Raw genomic sequence first — 23,124 nt, 5'->3', positions numbered from 1 at the left:
ACTCTGCAAAGAGCTAATGCCACTTGTTGCTGTCGAGTTTGAGACACAGGCACCATTTGGGGCACCTGGCTGGCTCAGTCGGAAAAGCATGTGACTCTTGGTCTCGAGGTCATGAGTTTGAGCCCCATGCTATGTGTAGAGATTGCTTAAGTAATAAATAAATAAACTTAAAAAAAAAAAAGAGGCAGACACCATTTGATGCAGACTGATTTCATATTCTTCTATCCTGCCCTTCCTATTGCACCCTGCTACATGTGCCACGGTGTAGCCTTCCTGAAATGTCCTTGCTACATACTGCTGCCTCGTTCCCTGTTAGTTTACAAATCACAGTGGAGGAAAAATCACAATGGCAGAAAAGCTGGCTGACCACACTCACCCTGAGGCTAAGCTATTAGGTCTGCAGAGAGTGGGCTCTCCCTCATCGACACAGAGCAGGAACACATGCTCTGTGGATGTTCTGCATAGAGATGTAGTTGTGTGACAACAGTGTGTATGTGGTGATGGCTTCTGAAATGCAGGTACCCAGGGGGAGGCTGCCCAACAACGCACAGAAATGCTGTCTCTGAGGCCAGCCCAAGAAGCAGTTGATCCAAAGTATGTGTGAGGTGGTGGAATGCAGCTGTAAGTAGCTCTGCCCAGCAGACACCCTAAGAACATTCCTGGAACTTAAAAAAAAAAAAAAAAAAAAAAAAAAAAAGCACTTCTTTCTTTAACCGCACACATTCCCTTCCTTACTCATGGCAACAAAGAAGCATCCCGCTGGTGTCTCAATGATAAGGCAAAGCCTCCACTAGTCTGGGAGACAGAGTAAGGGCTCCCCAGAAGCCCTGCAGGACAGTCTGACCAACAGTGATTTTACTCCAGCTTTTATCTTATTCCCTTTCCATGTCCTTGATAATTTTCCTGGAGCATTCTGAGTTCTGTACTGACCCTGGTAGACCTGGGCCATAATGAAAACGAGGCCCTGGGGTTAAGACAGTGGACTCAGGCAGTTCTGTGGGGGCTGGAGGGCACATGTCCTCCTCAGGCATCATTCAGTTACACTTAATTAAAACATCGGGATGGCCAAGCACAAAATCACTGTCTGCTGTGTGTGGTCCCTGGGATGCAAGTTTTCTGTTCTTCTCTTTATATAGAGGAGAAAGGAGGAAGTCTGGAGAGGTGATGTGGCTTCCCCAAGACTGCAGGGTGAACTGGTGTCCTCACAGAAGCCCCTAATTCCAACCCTGAAGCTTCTTCTACTGAACCACCTGCCCCTCAACAGCACACTGCTTCAGGTTTCTGTTGCTCCCATGTGGAAGCCCTTTCTCTTCCAGTAAATTTGCAAACACCTGAGGGCAGGACCTGGGACTATTATTTATTTTTTTTCCTGTTACCTTTTCAATGAAAGACAAAGTGTTAAGGCCATGGTAGGTGTTCAAGAACTACTTACTGAATTTCTGCATTAAGTCTGATGGGTTGTGTTCTTACCAGCTAACAAGATGACGAGAGGGAACTGCATGGAAAGGGGGAGATCAGCAGGGAGAACAGGAAGAATCCTGGACTGGGATCCAGGAAACCTGAGTTTGAACCTTAGTCAATCCTTGATCCTAATATTAGTCCCCATGTGTTTCCTTAACCACAGAGTGGTAAGATAAACGTTCTCGTCTACTTTGCAGGATTCCTGTGAGGATGACCAAGTGAGGTGATGGATACAGAAGTCCTTTGTAAATACTCCAGCGCCATGCAAAGTAGTAGTAAAGGCAACCACCATCGACATGCACTTACATGTGCCACATACTGTTTTAAACCCTTTATACTATTTAGTCCTCACACCAATTCTGTGAGGAAAGTACTCGTATTGCCTTCATTTCACAGATGAGGGAACAGAGGCATAGGGAGGTTGCTTAACTTGCCTAGTGTCACACAGCTGGTAGGTGGCACCGATAGTCTGGCTCAGATCCCATGCCGAGGGCATGGTGCTGCCTCCCCCCACAAGCAGGACAGTATATTCATCTGGGGAAGAGGCTGCTAGGGCAAGCCATGGGCATGTTGCAGCACACGAGAAAGCGGGGCCGGAGCTCCCGGGCACAGGCTGACCTGCTGGCCACGTCCTCCTCTGCGCCTTTGTCCAGCACGCTGCTCAGGTTGTGCTCAGCCTGCGTCTCCTCGGGCACCTCCTCCAGCTCCTCTGCCTGTTTCACAGACAGGCGGTAGTTCTCCAGCTCAATCCTTTCAGGAGTACCCCTGAGTCTCTTAGCAATGCTAGGCTCTTCCAGGCCATTCACACTTGAACCTGCAAGACAAGCAAAGCAGCAAAGTTCTAGGACAAGTGAAGGGAAATGAATACATGCGGTGGGGGACAGAGAAAGTGCACGGAGGGAGGGGGCACTGACAAGGATATCTAAGCGACCAAGGGAGCCACCACTCATTTCAGTGAAAGGAGGGACAGGTCCTCCATGAAGGCCAGGGACCCAGACAAGGGACAGCCTGAAAGTCAGTAAGGTCACAGAGGCCAGGAAAGGACTGTGGGCTGGGAGTGGCAGCCCTTCCCTGAGCAGGAGAAACAAAAGTCAGCCCCTAAAGGGGGGGCGCAGGCTCAGTCTCCTCTGTCATCCCTGAACCCAAGCCCAGTGGAGGGAAGAGGTGGTGGTGACTGTGGGGGAGGGGGTAAAAAGGACTTGGGCTAGACGCTAAGGAAGCGCTTTTCACTGATCCAGCCCCTCTAAAGTAGCTTTCATGGAGAAGGTGAGTCTTGCCAGCTGCCCCCCACCCTAATGATCCAGGACCCAGTCAAGGCTCATGCCCTGCATCTGGCCAACCTGCAGAGGTGTCCAGGCCAGCTGCCTGCAGGACCTCTCACACTATGGAAGTGTCTGTCCTGTCACGATTAGATTCATGGTAAACATTTCCTATTTAACAAGAACACATAGGTGATGCTGTGCCCCTTCTGCTGCACAGTTAGGAGGAATATTGTCAGGTTGCCTCATTCTTGGTGATACCAGCTTGACTGCTTGGGTATGGTGGTGCCCAACCATCTTTCTGCTGTAAAGAGAGGATTTCCCCCTTTGTAATTAATGAGTAATCCATGGGGTCATAATGTAGAAACCATGGGACTATCCTGTTCCACTATACTTTCATCCAGTGGTTTTTGTACCAATCCATTGATGAATGGTGATTTAAAAATTTTTATCATTCCTTCTCCACTGTCATTCTTTGTAAAGAACTTTTCCCATTTCTCTGAGTACCACCATGACTCATGGATTTTGAAAAACTTAAATGTTGTATTTGACTACTATGTTTTCTTACTCTCCTTTAACCTAGAAGTTTCCCTGTTTCCCCCATTATTATTCTTTTTCATGTACCTTTTTATCTCAAATTTGGTCAGAAGAAGCCCACCATATTTATTCTTTAATGTCTTCACTGTAATGTGAAGCTTAGAGTCAGACAATGTCTGTAAGCTTAGAGTCAGACAAATCCAGGCTAGCCACCTGACTCCATGAGTGACAAGCTGAAGGATCTCAGGAAAATTATGTAACTACTGAGAGTGCATTTTCTGATCTATAAATGAGGACAACCCTCAGCTCCTATGATTATTATGAATGTGGAATGAAATTATATACATATATATACAAGTATGTGTACATATGCCAAACCTGTGTGCACTCCAAACCTATTGTCTTCCTCTTCTGCTTAAACCCAGCACATGGGCAGGATTCAGCAAATATGAGTTAAGTGATGTAACTGATGCCCAGTAACATTCTTAGCACCAGTTTGTGTTGTATCCATTTGCTCTGGATTATGAACAACAGTTACTTGACAAAGATGGGAAGGGAATTCTGGGCAGAGGGAACAGCAATAGCTAAGGTACACTGACATGCAATGGCAGCTTGGTATTACTAGACTTTCTGGTGGCAGTGTACTTGAAATGGTAGTGAAGAGAAAGAGACTGGGGTGAGAACAGAGCATGCATGGCCTTCGGTGCCATTCTAAGATCTAAGAGATAACACTGGGTTTTGGTAGGCAACATCATACCAACCCAGTGTTGAGTGACAGGTGGCTTATCAGGTGAAGGCCAGAACCTCTGTAATGAAGGACTAAAGTAAAGGGGTAGGAATATTGAATTAGTAATATCTGTGACATAACAGGTGTGCAGAAAATCTTTTGGAAGCCTGGCACTTTTGTTGTGTACAATGTTCTCAACCTCTCTGTAATATCATTAGAAAGAACATTTTATGAATCCAGGTAGTCACAGAATAAAGTCTGAGTGCATCTATTGGATTATCAGGTTCTTCCACCAAATAGCATCTTTCAAATTTACTAGAGAATCTTTACTGAAAAGCAAAACCCAGGGCACGTTCATCTATAAATTCAGGTAAATGTCTAATGATGGAGTCAGAGCATGAATCCTTGGGCTCACTACGGCCCTGTGCAACGCCCACCTGTCCTAGTCTTTGCAACTCCAGTTGGGGCATTTTATACATCCCTGGCCCATTGCCCAAAGTATAAGCTATAATGCTGGATCAAAGCATCTGGACGATTAGGAAATATGTGGGCTTCAGGTAATAGAAAAAAGAGACACGGAGCACAGCAGGTGGATGCTGCCTCAGCATCCTTCAAACCAACCCCCCTATCCCTGGCCCCTGGAGTGCACAGGCTCCAACTGCACTAGTTCATCATTTCCAAACATCAGTCTTCCTGTCCTCTGTTGCTCCTTCCCTTCATCAAAACCCAACATGATAAACATGGGAAGGCTAAGGATCCCCTGACTATAATATCATCTGATTCTTTCCTTCTCATCATGTATTTTTGACAAATGTCCTTAAAACAGAACGCAGACAAGAAAGTGAAATACATGTGAAGCCACTACCCAAGTATAAAGTTTTGGGGAACTCCATAGATAGAGAATAAAAATCAGTATTTCTTTTAGCTAGGGAACAAAAAAATAGAATAAGAACTACCACTTCAGGGAAACAAACAACCAACACTCATCAATTCAGATCCAAGCAATTTCAAGGTAGAGTGAACAAACACACTCATGCAGAGAAACACTCAATACGTGATGTGTTTTTAGTGGGTAAAAACCATACTCTGTGCCAGAAATTCTACCAGAACCTTGAGCAACAAAGCAGACTAAAACACTCTCTACTCTTAAAGATCTGTGGGCTAGGGGCGCCTGGGTGGCGCAGTCAGTTAAGCGTCCGACTTCAGCCAGGTCACGATCTCGTGGTCCGTGAGTTCGAGCCCCGTGTCAGGCTCTGGGCTGATGGCTCAGAGCCTGGAGCCTGTTTCCGATTCTGTGTCTCCCTCTCTCTCTGCCCCTCCCCCGTTCATGCTCTGTCTCTCTCTGTCCCCAAAAAAATAAATAAACGTTGAAAGATCTGTGGGCTAGTCACAGAAGAGACAGTCCTGCCCAGGAATCATTTCAGTATGATGTGTCAAGTATCATGGCTTATGCATGCATGTGGTGCTATGTGCATACATAAAAGGGCAACTCTACCCAGAGAAGTCAAGAAGATGTTCTGGAGGAATATGGAGGTTGCCTAGCCAGCTTTAAAAAAAAATTCCATAAGGGGCGCCTGGGTGGCTTAGTCGGTTAAGCGTCTGACTTCAGCTCAGGTCATGATCTCGCAGTTTGTGAGTTAGAGCCCCGTGTTGGACTCTGTACTGACAGCTCAAAGCCTGGAGCCTGCTTCAGATTCTGTGTCTCCCTCTCTCTCTCTGCTCCTCCCCCACTCACACTCTGTCTCTCTCTCTCAAAAATAAGTAACATTAAAAAAAGAATTTTGTAAGGGAGGTAATAGCTGGAAATGAGGTATCTGAAATTCAATTCAGAGACATTAAGCAACCTGCCCAAGGTCACACAGCCAGTGAGCAGTGCAGCCAAGATTTGAATCCAAGGAGGACAGCATTACTTCAGAAGACTACCATGGCTGTCCCTAGGCCTATGATGTGAAGAAAAGAAAAGGAAGGAGTGTTTCCACAGAGTCCTATTCTGCTTTCCCCCTTGGGACTCTTCACCATTCTCTCCTCCCCACTACAGTTTTCAAGAGGAAGGGCACAGAACTTCATGAGAGCATCTTAGAGCACAGAATCTGGCATTTGGAAGGACATTCCATCCTCCTTGAAGAATTTCTATAAGCTCTGGAGTCCTCAAAATGCTATGGGGAATTAAAAAAAAAAAAGAAATCAACAAAATTAGCATGGTTGGTTCTCTGTGCTAAAGCAAGGGGCTCTCTTCTAGATTAACCAGATGGGGATGATAAACTAAGATCTCAAAGGAAGTAACAGTGGAGGAGACCTGGGCAGTGGCTATAACACTGTGACAAACACAGAACTTCTCCTTCATCCCCTGGATCCTCCCTCTCTCAACAACAGAAGAGCTCGAGGAAGCAAAGACTGTAGGAGAGCAGATGTAAAAATAGCTGACAGATGCTGGTTTGGCAAGTCACTGTGTAACCAGTGGGGTCAGGCTGGCTGGCCCAGGCCCACCTGGCCTCTCCACTTCACATGCCTCAGTGCAAGAGCAACTATACAGGGACTTTCCAGCTAAAAGTGGATGAGAGATTTGGAATAATTTCTAAGGCTGAGTCTTCACTAAGTCAGGGCAGGCAGATCTCGGGTCATTGGAGGCCAATTCCAGCTTCACACATACCAAAAGGAAACAGCTCCCAGAATCTGGGTCGCATCCTAAATAGGAAAAAGGCACTGGGCCTGACCTAACGGCTCTGTTTTGGAACAGTCACTGCCTGCATGAGCTCCATACATCATCCTGAAAGAAATATTTTTCCTAACAGGACAACCTGCTCTCAGCTGATGTGCCACAGCTGCCAAAAGCCTTTATTTGTGTCTGTCTGATTCCTGAAGGGACACGAGGGATGTACATGACACTCTTGAGGCGGGCCTTCCCGGTCCTCGGCAGGCAGCAGCGCCATTCCCCCTTTTCCTCCTGCAGTGGCAGCAATGCCCTATTACGAGGTGGAGCCAGATGCATAAGACACTGTAGGACTTTGGGCAACTGTGAAGGGTATCACCTAAGAGACTGGAGCAACTGAGGAGATGCTCTCCTTCTGCCCATATTCACTTCTGGCCTGTTTCCCCATTCCTTTTCCTTTCCTATAAGCTTGGGAAAGCTTGAATGAAATCTGAAAGTCTAAAAAGGACTTAGGAAAGGCACAGTAAATTGAGATTGATAATTGATTTTCATCATATTCCCCATATTTAGAAGTAGAATGGATGCTACGGTTCATTCATTCAAGCATACACTCAACAAATATTTATTGAAAAGCTACTTCTAGCCAGGCACTGTGCTAGGTGTTCAGGCACACCAGCGGACAACACGGGCAAGATCTCTGCCCTTGGGGAGCCTGTACTCTGATGGACTATGGGTGTCACATATCTGTTAAGAGAAACCAATGACTCAAGGTGTCAAAAGGTTTCAACTGTGGTCATGTTCTAATAAAATGGCCCTGTGATTTGCAATGATTAGTATCATTTGAGGAAAAAAGTACTCTTGCCATTTTGATATACAGAGATTTTTCTCTTAAGGATGCCTCTCTCTTATCAAAAGTTACTGGATATTTTTGTTGCAACTTCTTTTTTTAAAGGTCAACTAATTTCAGATGGCCTTCTCACACATTCATCCAAAGCCCTGCCTGTCCACAATCCTGCACAAAGGAAAGCACCAAGTCATGAATTAGGTCTGAGCTATAAGGTCTCAAGGAGGTGTTAAGGAAAATAAAGCTTCCTGAAGAAAATTACCAGGCTGGCAGTACAAATCTAAATTCGTTGACCCAGTGCAAAATCTGTCACAGTGACTTTTATGTTACCTGATTGTTCACTGGTCTCAGAAACATTCACAAAATCACCCTGGGAGATTAGGGTGTCCCTCCTCACACAGAACCCCAACCCTTCTAAGGCTACAGGGGGAATTTGTGTCTTAATTTTGTTTTCTCCCTGCTCTTGTTGGAAATGATACAGAAACTACACTCTCTCATGTTTCCTCATATACTGGGAAATAAGGATGAAACCATCTGAAGTGGTGGCTGGTCTAAAATAGAACCACCGTCCAGCCCAGAGAGTTTCTCTCTGTGGGACAAAGCCTGGGTCTTGGGCCCTGCTTCCTTTTGGAATGTATTAGGCTGCAGCTGGACCCCAATGACTTGAGCAGGGCTGGTCATAACACAGTAAATAATCACCGTGGGTATTAATCCACTCTTTCCATCATGCTTTGAGCTCAAGTTCCCATATGAGTTGTTGGCTTAGTAGCCTGAAAAGCAGGCAGAGCACATACCATGCAAATTGAGTGCCATTTTGGCTTTCACCTGCCTTAGGGACTTCCTCACTGCTCTAGTCAAGCTGGACAATGTGATCTGGTATCTGTGGGAGAAGGACTTTGGCCTGTGTTTAGGATTAGGATGTCACTCCCAGCCTAGAACCCAATCTAGGGAGGAAAGGTTTATTAGGGCTAGATAAAAGGCCCTACAGTTTGTAAAAGGCCTTTCTTTGCTTATTATAAGGTGCCTGGGACCACAAATTTGGGCTCTCCCCCTCTTTAGCTCCTCAGTTCATTTGCCTTAGTAGACTTTGCTTGACTGGGCTCACATTTTTACACCTTTTACAGAGATTTCTCATTCTCTGCACTAAGCACTTTGCAAGCATTGCAGCTGTACATGGAAAAGGACCCTCTTGCTTTGGAGACCAAAGAAAGAAGTTTCCAAGCCACTGTTAGGGCTAGGTGGCTTTTGCCCCTCTACCATCTAGCCCCCAAGAGACTCTACTATGGCTTCCTACTAGCAAAGAATCTGCTTCTGAAGCAGGTGATGAAGGAATAAAGACAACTACCTGTGTCAGGCACCATGACAGGTATGCTACACACACTGGCCAGTGACTGTCACAACACTCTTGTCAAAACTATTATTACTATTATTACACTGAGGGTCCTGAGTCTCTGTGATGTTAAGTAATATGCCCAAAGGTTCAAATGAGGCAGATCCAAGACTAAACCCAGGGCTGTGTTACTCTGCAGCTTGGGCTCTTTCCATTAAACTATGCAGGGTAGAATTGTTAACAGCCCCTTACTCATGAACTATTTATTCTTCAATTGGGATAACTGTATTTTTATGTGGGCACAGAGAAAAGTAGGTTATGTGGATTCAAGGGGAAGCTCAGTTGCTCTGGAGACATTTAATTACCAAGAGTTGAGAAATTCTGTGCTAAATATTACATGACAGAAGCCAAGAAGGGAAAAACCCAACAGGGATCAAATCAGAACAGTGTCAGAAAAAAAAACACCTGCATGGGAACGGGGGCTCATGCAGACTGGAATGCTGTCTCTCAGGAATGCCGAGGGCACTTGCCCTCCCTTCATCAGGGTACTGAGGGGCCCTTTCTCCACCACAGCTCTTTGCTCTTCATCTGTGTGATTCCATGGAACTTTTACCCTTAAGTCTGTCTTCTAATGTTAAATTATTCTTCCTGTTATTATTACAGTATCTCCCAAAGGTGCCTTTTGGCAGATGGAAGTCCTGGTACACGTCATTATATGTGGCCAAAGCAAAAAGGTTTGTTTTAAGGTATATACCTGACTCTTCCTTACAAAAATTCTTACCAGTGCATCATATAGCTCTCTTGATAATATATTTTTCATGTGTTGTACTGTCTCACAGACAAAACTCAACTTGATCCTTAATAGTCAACTGGGTCACCCTACTAAAATAGCTACCTCTTTGGTGTTGGAAGTTGTGAGCATTTCTAAAGCACAGGGGTCTGGTTGTGTTTTCTCTTAAGTCTCATGAGAGCTGTGCTCTAGCTAATATTCTACCTTCCTTATCTGGCTGTCCACTTTCACATACCTGAGGGTGAAATATCAGAAGGGGGTAACTGTTGTGCAATGGGCCTTGAGCAAACTATTTTCACGTATTAGTTTATGTATATGCCTCACCACCCAGGAGATTCTGTACATTTAACTATATATAATCCATCAAATCAATCCAATGTGGAGCTGATCTCCGAAATCATAAAAGGCAGGTAAAGAGAAGGATGGTTCAACAAGGTAAGTCAAGACCATCCCTTCTCTTCTACTTCTGCCTATTGCTACCTAATTCTGCCTACTAGATCCACCTCTGTCCTCTTGAAGGGTTCTTTCATGCATCTATCTCCTGTTCATGGGGCTGAATGTACCCCCAAACCAGAGGCTCTCCTAGGGAGTGGAATTATTCCAGTCATCTTTGTGTTTCTGGTGCCGACAGTTGTGTCAATAATGTGTTTTGAATAAATGACCAAGGTAAAAGTTCTAACCCTGTATCTAAACTAGAATATCAATTCACTATAATTTTAAGAAGTTAGTAGGGGCGCCTGGGTGGCGCAGTCGGTTAAGCGTCCGACTTCAGCCAGGTCACGATCTCGCGGTCCGTGAATTCGAGCCCCGCGTCAGGCTCTGGGCTGATGGCTCAGAGCCTGGAGCCTGTTTCCGATTCTGTGTCTCCCTCTCTCGCTGCCCCTCCCCCGTTCATGCTCTGTCTCTCTCTGTCCCCAAAATAAATAAACGTTGAAAAAAAAAATTAAAAAAAAAATGTTTTAAGAAGTTAGTTGAACATATTATGGTCTCAGTTTCCTCATCTTAAATTTTTTTTTTAACATCCATTTATTATTGAGAGACAGAGACAGAGCATGAGCATGGGAGGGGCAGACAGAGGAGGAGACATAGAATCTGTCAGCACAGAGCCTGACGCAGGGCTCAAACTCACAAACTGCAAGATCATGACCTGAGCCGAAGTAGGATGCTTAACTGACTGAGTCACCCACGCACCCCTCAGTTTCCTCATCTTAATGCAGAAACTTTAAGGCCTCTGTGGAGAGCCCCGAGAACAAATGGGAGATACCACCCTGTGAAAAGGGTAAGTGTACCAAGACAGCAACTGTTCCCTTAGCACCTGGGAAAGAGAAATTCCTATGAAGTTGCCAGGGTCTTAGAAGACCTTGCATTAAGACTCTGAAAAGAGACTATCTCAAATAATCTGATGTCCAAAAGTAATGACTTCATTCATTTCACAGTAGAGAGTGGGTTAGTTCTAGCAGCAGCTTAGAACTGCTTCTAGTAAGACCAGACCCAATAACAGGCCAAAAAAGAGAGGTGCAAAGGCAGAGAAGTCTGCATGCAAGGCACTCCAAGCTGATGCGCTTTTCTCAAGATGCCAGGTTTAAAATTTTTTTTTTTTCAACGTTTATTTTATTTTTGGGACAGAGAGAGACAGAGCATGAACGGGGGAGGGGCAGAGAGAGAGGGAGACACAGAATCGGAAACAGGCTCCAGGCTCTGAGCCATCAGCCCAGAGCCTGACGCGGGGCTCGAACTCACGGACCGCGAGATCGTGACCTGGCTGAAGTCGGACGCTAAACCGACTGCGCCACCCAGGCGCCCCTCAAGATGCCAGGTTTAAATTCCAATCCCTCCTACTCTACTCCAGAGCAGAGTGCCAGTGGCACTTCAGTCAAGAGTGTATCCAAACCTGGCTCTCAGGTGGCTGACACATGGCCAGTTGCTCAGCCAAGAAAGTGATTTTCAACTTCTCAGGGCTTTACCCATAATCAGACTATCAATAAGGACAAACCCACATCCCCATGAAAGCCTCTTCGAAATAGGTTCTCTCTTAAAGACACAAAATCTCAAACAGCCATCCCTTATCTAGCCAAAGATATATTTTTGGAAAGGAACTAAAATCCCGTCCAGCAATGTCTACAACTACCACTTGATACTCATATTTACAACGGTTACATCTTTGTTTTCATCTGTTAGAAGGTCACGGAGACTGCCCTGGAGAAGAAACAACAGTGCTGGGGACAGAGGCTCTAGAAGGCTGATGGAATGGGGCACACTGACCTGGACTCGGAGAGTCCTTGCTAACGAATGACACTGTAGCATTGGCAGCAGGTGGGGGCTACGGTCCTCTGGGCCCCCATAAAGTGCCCATCTGTACACTGATTCCAAAAGAAAAAATCAGACCCTTCCCTCCTGCAAATGGGTCATGAGGTGGCACTGAGGACTACAGGGGATGGCGGCTGTGGGTCAAGCCAGCAGAGATGCAGACAGTCCCTAAGACCATGTGTAACCCTAATTCTGCCTAGGATAAGGCTAACTGACACCTGCTCAGGCCTGACTTTTGGGTTAGGTGTTAACAATTTACTTTAATGTAAACCCTATCTATAATTGTTTTCACTTTCATTACTATGGTGAAAACTCCCTAGGGTATCATGGAATTAGTATGTGATTTCACATCCCATCCATGCAGGCCGAGAAAAAAGCAATGCCAAATTTAGCCAAGCACTTGCAGAGACTTAACAATGCTTCAAAAGAGCTGGCATTCGGTGCATGCAGGCCAACTCACCCCAGCCCATTCCCCTAAAGACTAAAGAGAGCCAAACCCTTCTTACTGTTCTGTTCCCCTAATCTCTCCCCCCAGTCAGACCTCCCCTTCCCCTAAACCTCTGCTGGTTAGAACATATCCCAATGGGCCTTCTTGTCCTAACCCCACAGGACACACACACCAGAGCGGGAGACCATCAGCCAGTCAGTAGAAACAGTCCTAATTCATTTTCTCACTCCAATTATTCCAGAATTTTCTGGAATTCCTACAAATGATAATAATATGTAATATTCCTATAAAGCTTTTAAATAAACAAGTTTCCATACATTTTAGCTTATTTGCTTTTTACAACAACCTTATGAAATAGAGAGGAGCAGGCTCTATTTTTTTTTCATTTTATAATTTCATATGTTAGGCTCCGAGAAGGTAATGACCAAAGATGACAAGGATAATAGGCTGCAGACTTGGAACTCAAATTAGAATCTTTTGTTATCAAGATCTATGCTTGTTCCATTTAGACCCAGCCCATTTCTCTGAGGCTGTGGTCTTCCCAGAAGGGTAAGCACATTCTGAGGGTGCAGGGACAATTAATTCACTGGAAAAAACACTAGACCTTCATTCTTTACAAGTTTTTTTTTTTTTTTTTAATGTTTATTTTTGAGAGAGAGAGAAGCAGAGTGTGAGCAGGGGAGGGGCAGAGAGAGAGGGAGACACAGAATCCGAAGCAGGCTCCAGGCTCTGAGCTGTCAGTGCAGAGCCTGACGCGGGGCTTGAACTCACAAACCGTGAGATCATGACCTGAGTTGAAGTCAGACGCTTAACTGACTGAGCCACCCAGGCACCCCTAGACCTTCATTCTTAATTTATTTTTTTCCCTGCCTTCTAAAATGTTTTGTAAATGCCCAATAGCAAATGCAATGTTAGTGGGGTACCGGCATGTACATAAGTATACATATTTTGGAATGTAGGTGTTCATAATTTTCACAGGGGGAGGCAGAAAAACTTAGAGATACTCCTGTAAGGCTCCAACATAGTCCTGTATCACCTTCATTATTCTCACACTCTTTCCTGATCTCCTACTAGGAACAATAAAATTGAGGTTAACTGCATATCAATGTCATGCCATTTCTGACTTTTTCCCTCAGGTATGATTTGGCAATAGCTGGAGACAGTTCTGGTTGTCATAGTCTGGGGAGGGGGGTGTACTGACATCTAATGGGTAGAGGCCAGGGATATTGCCAAATATCCTACAATGCACAGGACAGTCTCCACAACAAAGAGTTATCCAGCCCAAAATGTCAACAGTGATGAGCTGGAGAAGCACTGGCCTAGAATTTATATCAAACTATTTCTAATCTCCCACCAACAGGCCACCAGTCCACCAAATATTCTGACTGTGGCTTGACTGGACTGGGTGCATTAAGAACAAAGAGTAGTGAGCTCATGAATCTTCATCTCTGCTGCCAAGGTAAGACATCTTGACCAACGGAAATGCAATATATGAATGGCCAACTGAAAACTGCCATGCTGAACAGACAGCTCTTGGCTTTCTGCCCACAGAGAGGAAATCTAGGGAAGATGTTCAGATTGCTGAGTGAGGAGCTAGTTCTCATGCACACACTGAGCAGATGTACAAGTTGTTGCATGAGACACCGGGACTTTCATCACCCTATGGTACACCTCCACTTACAAAAGATGACCTTGCTCACCCTCAGCAATGCCACTCAAGGACAACTTACCCATACCCCCATACTGTCCACACTTATCTTACGTGCGAGCCCCACGATTAGGCCAAAGTAGGAATTAAAGGAGACTTCTCCTTTCACTCACTTTTAGCTAGAATAGTCTGTGACAGACACATTGTGGCAGGACCTCTCAGTAAACCCAGGGAGAAAACTAGGCTTGAAGACACAATGTGGCAAAACGTATCTTCTTTCTCTTTTCCACTTTCCAAAAACATTTTATCTGTGAGCTCTAGGAGCTCCCTATCCTGTCATGCCTTTCCAAAGCTGTGTCCAAAAGTGTTCAGGACACTTCTTGAAATCAGTTCTGTGCCTGCACCAAATTTTAACCAACAGGGCAAAACCAAAATTGTTCACCCGGAATGATATGTATATTTAGTCCAAAGATTTAAAAGTCAGTCATTTGACATGTGAGTTGAGTCCAAAGTAGCCCAAACTTGTGCAGTAAGAACATCCATGTTTCTCTGACATCACAGGTGACTCTATTCAAACTGTCGGTACAAAAGAGGCATAGAATCATCTCTCTCTTCCCTCATACCCAAACTCTACCCAGGGCCAGGGCAGGTAATTTCCTATGAGGACTGTGAATGATAGCTGTAAAAGCAGTTAAGAATGAAAATGTCAGTTCAACCATCCTGGAGCGTTTTAAAGAAGTATAATAAAATGAGATAGTAGAGCCAGAGGATAAGCAAAGATTTATAAGTTAGAAGCAGTTTCACTGGGGTCCAGGGAACAACAACAATAAACATCCCCCGCCCCCCCCCCCCCCCCAAACATAATTCCGTCTCCTCCAGGTTGTCAGCAAGGTATGTTCCCATTTGGAGGGACATACGCCTGTTCTGGGCTTATTCGTGCTAATACAACTTTAGGCTTGATTTTATCTGTAATGAGCAAAAACAGCTGACATGGAGAAAACAAAGAAGGAGTCCATTTCATATTATTTACAGTCAATTCAGTGATTATTATTCTCTTCCTCAATTTTTGATGTTTTCTCCCCCTCACACCTCAGTGATAAAACCTTTCTCTCTTTAATATAGTATCTTCCCAAAGGCACACTCCTAGCCCTGGGATCACGCCCAGGAAACTGGAGGATGTGTATCTCTCAGAAATAATCCAAATGCACACTCATTGATTTATATAGCACATTCACACATGTTTACAAAAATCTTATTTGCGGAGCTACACAGTGTTTTTCCCTTTTACCAAGTACTGGCAAGGTGAGGTTACAGAAAACAGATGAAGGGAAGCTGTATGGCATAGTGTGTAAACAATGCTCTTGGATCTTCTGCATGGATTCTATCCTGACTCTGTATCGACTGTTTATGTGGCCTTGACCAAGTCTGTTCGACTTCTGTGTGCCTATTTCCTCATCTGTAATATAATACTTCCCTCACAGGCTACTGTGAGGATCACATGAATGCTATACATAAAACTCCTAGACAATGCTTAGTACATATAAGTGCTAGGTTATTATTGGTTATTATTACTACTATGTGTCTTCCTACATTATTTTCTATGAGTTAGTACATAGACTATGGTAAATTAACCAGTATTCATCACATGGGGGAAACAATAGGAGTTAGCTTCAAGTTTTAATCTCTTATTTTTATTTGAGTTAAAGACTTTGGCAGAGAAGGGGCTCCCTTGATTATAAATACAGACAGCTCTCTGGTGCAATATTTTCAGCAGCATGAAGGATGGTTGCTAGCTATCAGCAATAGAGCAAAGCCTTTAAGACTCTGGCTGTTAACTCCTACATACTACCAATTCCCCGTTACCCCAGATGCCCAGTGCTGCCTACTTCTACAAAGCCCTTCACTGAGATTTGGATAGCCCTGGAGCCACCTTCCCTGCACCCTGTGTCCCAATGTTACTAGGCTTTTGTACCAATGCTAATTCCCCAAGAAAGGTGAACCAGCTAAAAGACAGGGAAGTAGCTGGTTTAGAGTAATTCACATTAGGGTAACTCTAGGAGAGAATATTTACTTTTAAAAGAAGAACCTACTAACTCAAGTAAGTCTTTTGTTGGTAAATGGTGGGAGGGAAACTTTATAGTTGGTGTCTCTCTGACTTAGTTCTAAAAACAGAGAAACAATAAATAAGCTGTCGGGGCACTTGGGTGGCTCAGTTGGGTAAGCATCTGACTCTTGATTTTGGCTCAGGTCATGATCTCACGGTTCGTGAGTTCGAGCCCCACATCCCATGTCAGGCTCCAGGCCCTGCACTGACACTGAGGAACCTGCTTGGGATTCTCTCTCTGCCCCTCTCTACCACTTGTGCGTGCATGTACTCCCACACTCTCACTCCCTCTCTCTCAAAATAAGTAAATAAACTTAAAAAAAAAAAAAGAATGAATAAGCTGTTATAATCCTATTATAATCAATATCAGCTATTCACTGGTTATCGGGTTGAGCTCAGTCTAAGAAACCCCCTATGAGTTAACTTTTAGAGACAAACTCTTCTCCCTAAGGTTCCAGTTAGAGTCTACCTAATCATACTTTTTAGTTTCAGGTTTGCTTTCTGAGCAGCTACCACATATTAAGAGGATTACCCTCTCTAGAATGTACTTTCATAGTATTCCTGGCTTTATGATAACCTTGAAAGAACATGAGAACTGAATGAAAACATATTTATTTAGGCCTTTGCCAGTGAAACCGCTCTGGTTTTGTCCTATGTTTGCTGAGGAAACCAAAACTCACTGAGGTCCTGAGTTTTCTGGTGCCTTATGTCCTTGCCTGGTAGTGGCGGTCTTTAGTAACTGAACTTGGGGCCCTTACCCTTTTAGCTGAGTTCATCTTTTTCAGGGACTTGGCTTTAGTAGAGGCCCAGTAATACTAGGACACAGGGTACAGGGGAGGGAGCTTTTGAAGCTTAGAGAGGCAGATAGCCCTGGGTGTAAAATTCTTCTGGTAACAGGTGACTTACTATGAAATAATTACTAAAGGCCCACAATCCCAGGCAAGGACCTAAAAGAAATCAGGCTATACTATGAAACAGTGACAAAATGGAAATAATCCTGATATTTTACAAAAATACAGAATAAGGAATTCAATCACTTAATAGGCACATTTGGAACAGTTTCATATGATTAATGTACAATCACAACAAGCTAGGTAAGAAAGAATAGAGGTGAAGAAAACATACGAGGCCAATAGAAATTCTGACTCAGTTGAAAAAAATTTTCTACTAATTATCCTAGGATGGCCCCAGGAGACTCTGTTCTATAGCAAGGCACAGCTGGGGCCCTGGACTCCCTTTCTGTTGAAATGTGTTCTAAAACTCCCCCTTTTATGCCAATGAGGGGCCCCTGTGAGGGGTGTGAGCCTTCTTCATATTTTGGGAGCTCTCGGACTATACTTGTGCGTACAGGTTGGGAGGAAAAGAACAACATCAAAGCAAGGCAAGGTCAAGTTTAGTTAGCTTGAGTTAGGGTTTGGGCGCTGGCAGTGACTCAACCTTTTGCCCATTGTCCTTCCTGGAGGCCCATAAAAATGCCTCAGAAATAATTCAAAATGTTCATAAACTACGCAAAGCTATGTGGAAGCTGACCCACAGGAAGTAAAAAAGGAAACAGTGTGCATGTGGCTAGTGAAACCTGGAAGTAATTGAAGGAGAGTCACTTCTGCTGGAGCCCCGCCTCTCTTCTCAGGCATATGGAAGGTGTTTCTGCGCAAAAGCCTACCCCGTCCAGAATGTAAGTGTTGAAGAGACAAGGAGCAATTGTGAAGAAAGAGCTATCAGGAGCCAACACACACAGCCGAGAATTATGGGCAGTGACGAGACAGAGAGAGGAACACAGCCCCATGGCCTAACCTAGGCAGGGAGTGCCAATTTGACTTCCCTCCCTCTTATTTCATTATGACTAATCTACTTGTTGGCACTTGCTGGATGCTTGGCTGCGTGTGAGTTTCAAGGTAAGGATTGGTTTTGGAGTCTCCATGAGGTTTTGGAGCCTTGAGAAAGGGACTGGGATTCAGGAAGGATTCTTCCTGAAATCTCTGTCTGGCTGCTATATTTAAGACAGGCCCACATGGGCATTTTTCTTCTATTTGTACGTCAAGGGGGACACTTGTGGGACCTGGGTCTGACATGGCATCATTTTGCCCTATTTTTCAGTATGAAAATAGAGTGGCCCATTTTCATTGCCTGTACTGCTTCCACATCTACACCAGAGGATCCCTCATAGGGAGTATCTAAATTAGGGACATCTGCAGGGAATTTATGAGAAAAAAGAGAATGGATTTCAAGAGGTTTCAGAAAGAAACCGAGACCCAAAGGGAATTATTCAGGGTCTTCACAATGGGTGGCATGGAATCACATCAGGTGTCAACATCTTCTTGTTAGATGCCTTAGGACACTGTTCTGAACAATGTTGGCTCTCCTCCCCTTTATTACTGGGGCATGGAAAAGGCAACAGAGGCAAAGGTCAAAAATTTGAAAATTATATACATATATTTATCCTTACTGATTCTTAGTCAATTTATTAATTGTTGCTTATTGCATCCCTCACATCCCAATTCTTTTTCTCCCAGCCTTTTTCAGGCACCAGGATAGGGACTGACTCATTTCAAAGAAAGGGGAACAACAGATCATAGACTTGGAGGTGGGGGTGGGAATGAGCAGGCCAAGAGAGGCCACTCAAACTCTCTGTGGGGATAAATTATGAACCAGCCATGCTCTGAGGATTACAAACAACGGTGTTCTGACAGAACTTTAGGCTCCCTGACAGGGCAGTCTGGTAATCTAGAATGCCAGGAGAACCCAGCACTGTGCTTCTCTACTCTGTGGGTAAACCTAAGAACTCTAGGTCCTAAGCAGACTGCTTCAGAGTAGAGGAGGCCAGGAAGGCCTTTTTAACAACAGACACCCAATTCCCTAGAGCCCAGTGGGAGCCGACTTGGTGCTGAGTGCTCCCTCACCAGCTGCCCTCTTTTGGCCCAATTTAGCACCAAAGGTGGGCTGTGCCACTGTGGTCAGTATGCCAACACTGCATAAGAGGCCATCACTGCTATGGTCACAGCAGTGTGTGTGAGAAGGGCCCAGGTTCATTTCTCCAGGCTTGAGAGTGAGTGGCCAAGCAGAACTGGATATCCTAGCTTAGTGTCTAGGCCACAGCAAAGACAGAATGAGAGAGACATCAGCTGGGGAGAACAGAACAAGAACCTTCAAAGTCACCAGGAGTGAGGTCACTGTGCCTTAGGCAAAAGCCTCAAAGCCGAGGAGAGAAACATAACTACCCCAGTTCCCTATAGCAGTCTGCTAGAGTCAGGAACAGGAAAGGCAGGCACCTGGCTCTGTGTCTCCATGGCAGACATGGGCTCAGTGTGTGTTTCTATCCCTCCATCTGCTCTAGTCCTCAAGTCCCTCATGCTGGCTGACTGGATGTGGGGCACAGGTGGTGTCTTTCCGCTCTTTTCTATCTGCAGCTGCTACAGAACAAAATGTCTTCCACATCCCCCGTGAATAGAGGCCCTTCTGTTAACAACAATCTATATTTTGGGTGTAAACAGCCCATTTCCCCATTTTAATACATCTACACTCTCTCCTGATCCCACCCCAGAACTGATAGTCCTGAGGCACAATGGCTTTCAGGCCCACTCCTGAGACCTGAAAAGCTAATCCCTTTCCCACCCTCCAAACAGGAAAAAGGGAAGGAAAAGAAAAACTCAGAAACCTGAAGATTGTTTGGAATTTATTCTCTTAAATAAGAATGGTAACATTCGTTAAAAAAAAATTAAAAGCACAACACCTTAGTTTCACAGTAACGGCAAAAACAAAGTTACACAATGAAATTAAAAAACTCACAAAGAAACACACCAAAAACTCACATCACAGATTAAAAACAAGGGCAAAAATAAAGGCTTTAGGGAAGGCCAGAAGCGGACAGGTGATGCATTCCTTGGCACAGTTCGTCCTCCCTTGCTCTGGCATCTCTGTACCACTGCCATGGGAACCTGGCTTGCTGCCATCCCCCCACCTCCACCCCAAGCCGAATGGCCCAGGAAAAAGGGAACCCCTTAATTCACTGATCAGGACTTCAAGGCCATGCTGCAGCCCCTTTAGGAGGGACTGAAAACAGTCCACTGCCCGAAAGACACCAAACACCGAGACAATAGGGAAGCTACAATAACTAACCCAATGTAACTGATACACAAGCCTAGAAGCAAAACAGAGGTAAGGTGGGGGGTTTGGTCTTCTGTGGCATTTCGCAAGCAACAGAACCCCTGCTTTCCTAGTCTGCTCCCAAATCAACTTTCCGAGGTTGGGAGTGTGTGCTGCTCATTTTCTGAGACATTCACGCCCCGCCCCCCCCAAAGTCTCCACCTCCACAGGTGTGCTGGTTGCTCTATTCCCGTAAATCCTGACCCTAACTCTAACCCAGGTCAGTGGCATGGTTCCCCAGTGTAAAAAAGCTCCCTTGATTTCCAGAACCAAGGAACAAGAAGCTTCAGAAACAGCTTCATTATTATTATTATTATTATTATTATTATTAGTTAGGACACAATATATAACTATCTACTTGTATATATGAAATTAAATCTACATAAATATACATGTGTATGTGTATAAATATTTACACATCACCATCAAACTAAGACTTGTGGGGGAGGGCTGGGGAGTTCAGCTGGACTGTAAGATTCTCTTTGCTCTACTAAGAAGTTACCCAGAAACGCCTACAAGGGAAGGGAACCTGGGAAGCAGTGAGATTTCCTAACTTTGTCCTGACAGGCAGGAACCCCAGGAGTGCATGGAATCCCTCATACTGCATGGCTATTCTAGCCGGTGTGGGAAGTGCCTGCATTTCCTAATGGCCCATGTGGCATCCAAACTATGGAATCTAATGGTGATCATGCAAGGGTTGTCTAGGGACAGGGAGCAGGCACCCGCCACTTGCAATCTGCTAGGCAGCTTTTAAAATTAACACTATCTTTTCCATCCCATCTCTGTGGCCTATACTAGAAGAAAAAAGCTCTTCTCTTACCTTATGATTCCCATAGCCTTTATGATTCATTTTTGATTGTCTTCTATATGCTATATGAACTGTAAAGGGAATTCCTCTCACAAAGAAAGGATCCAAAAAACCTGCAGTTGAGGGTCTTGTATTCAAGGGGAAGATAACTCATTTAGGGTTTTTCTTTCTCTACCTGTTGTTGTCCCACTTTTTCTTAAAGTCAGGGCAGGTGCTAGGAGGCCAGGGTAAGAAAATCTGTGCCAGGTCCACTAATCTATTCAGTGTAAGAAGCTTAGAAACAAAGCATTTACAGATGTGGGGAACAGAAAAGAGGGTTTCTATGTTAAAAGCACATTATAAACAACAGCACTGTAAACAATGTCCTCCTCCAAACACTAAATTAGCAGCAGTTACAGGTTAGGTTACCAGAGAAAGACAACATTGCAAAGCAAGCTGAAAGCAGGTTCTCTTAACTTGTGGGTAGTTTGGTTTTTTGGCAACGGCAGTAATTTTGGCATAAACGGGAAAGAACATAAGGGAAAAGAGGGTAATGCCACATATACAGAGGTGGCACAGGGCAAAAGCACAGCAGGTCAAGTGCCAGTCATAGCTTTTTCAGCTCTGCTTCCTGGGAGATGGGAATCTAGGAGGATGGTTTATTTATACACAGTGGAATCAAGTTCATTCATTTATAGCCTTTTCTTGTCTAGTGTGCAGGAGAGGAGATGTACCATGGGTCTGGGTTAATGACTGTTATTCACGACACATATTCTGGAACCCTGAAATACCTGAGTTTTTCTGAAGCTTTTCAAAAGGAAATTCTAGTTAAGCTTTAGTTTGAGATTTAAAGAAAGATATCCCTATCAAAGGAAAAAAAGAAATCTACTTCATGCCAACTCTAAACTACCACCCATAATTCCGTTCCTTTTCTACAGAGGCTAGCAAAGATCAGACACCTCCTAGGGGAAGTGCTAGAGCTCTGGAGCACGTTCAGACTCAGAGCTATAACTTCCAAAAGCCCGAGTCTCCAGGGGCATCAGCCCCAAGCTCTAGTGTTCCCACTGCCCTACAGAGTACCTTAAAGTGGGGGGACAGTGCCTGCCTCATTCATTTTAGGAGCTCAGGTGGTGATTCCTTTGGGATGCCACATCTTGAACCCCTTGTGCTAGAACATGTAAGTCATGTTCAGAATCAAGAACCACAGGGGCTGAGACATCCTCAGGGCTTTGATTTTTTTTTCGCATTGCCAACTCTCATCTCCTTGCTTTGTAGAATATTCTTTTCCTTCTCTATGGAAGCTTTAATTCATTAGAACTGCTAAAAACCTGAGATCCATTATGCTTCCACACTAGACAGTAAGAATGGCAAAGTGAACCACATGGGAAAGTGAACAAACTTGGCTTGTTCAGAAATGACCTGAACTTCACTGTGTTTCTTTTTGAAGAATGTTCTCTACTCGATACCCCAAAACCAAGTTCATTTCCTTGAGCTGTTTTACCGAATAGCCAAGTTCCTTGGAAAGTCCATCTCTGCTGGACGAGGCCCAGACTGATGAGGTGGAGCTCTCACTTGGTCAAGTGCATATTCTAGGGCTCAGAGCTGACCTCTCTGTCTAGATCCCTTTGGTAATTTTTCTCTGCCAGAACTTCCCTCTGGTGCTCTGAGAGTGTCAACTGCAAAAGGCTCCCAGCATTTCAGGGGAAACACAAATTATAAACGGTTTCAAGGCTATAGAAGGTTTCAAAGTCATTCGTGGCTTAAACATTCCTATAAAATGTTGGTCCAATTGGCAGGGCACTTAAAAAGCTTCCCTGGATTATAATAAGGGCATACATAGGAGGAGAGGCCAAATTTTACCTAGCTCAGCTGGGGTTTGCAGGGTCTCGGCTTCCAAATCCCTGCCCTCTCTGGGTATATTCTCCCTTTCTCCAGTTCTTAAGCACAGGGAAGGAAGCAACTCTGAAAATCTCTCATTTGAAAGTGGAGTGGATAATCCTTCTCTTTTCCAATTTGGAAATTTCACTACCAACTCCTTCTCCATAGTTTCTATTATTAGCTGATAATCTTTAGTTTTTATATGGTAATT

At 44.5% G+C, this 23,124-nt stretch overlaps 1 protein-coding gene across 31 annotated transcripts in view; it reads right to left on the bottom strand.

Annotated features, from left to right (window-relative positions):
- The window catches only part of MICAL3 (microtubule associated monooxygenase, calponin and LIM domain containing 3), a 231,084-nt gene that overhangs the window by 53,732 nt on the left and 154,228 nt on the right, over positions 1–23,124 (bottom strand). For all 31 annotated transcript variants that reach the window (XR_006708877.1, XR_006708878.1, XM_045463989.1 and 28 more), the window contains one exon: positions 2,080–2,275. Coding sequence is in view for 29 of the 31 variants with exons in the window: in XM_045463989.1 (XP_045319945.1) it covers positions 2,080–2,275 (196 nt within the window). In the remaining 2 variants the exon portion in view is untranslated. The remainder of the gene's footprint in view (positions 1–2,079; positions 2,276–23,124) is intronic.

The sequence above is a fragment of the Leopardus geoffroyi genome, chromosome B4 (genome assembly GCF_018350155.1).
Source record: "Leopardus geoffroyi isolate Oge1 chromosome B4, O.geoffroyi_Oge1_pat1.0, whole genome shotgun sequence".
Lineage (NCBI taxonomy): Eukaryota > Metazoa > Chordata > Mammalia > Carnivora > Felidae > Leopardus > Leopardus geoffroyi.
The sequence above is the reverse complement of the archived record's forward strand: the minus strand, read 5'-3'. Positions and strand labels throughout refer to the sequence as shown.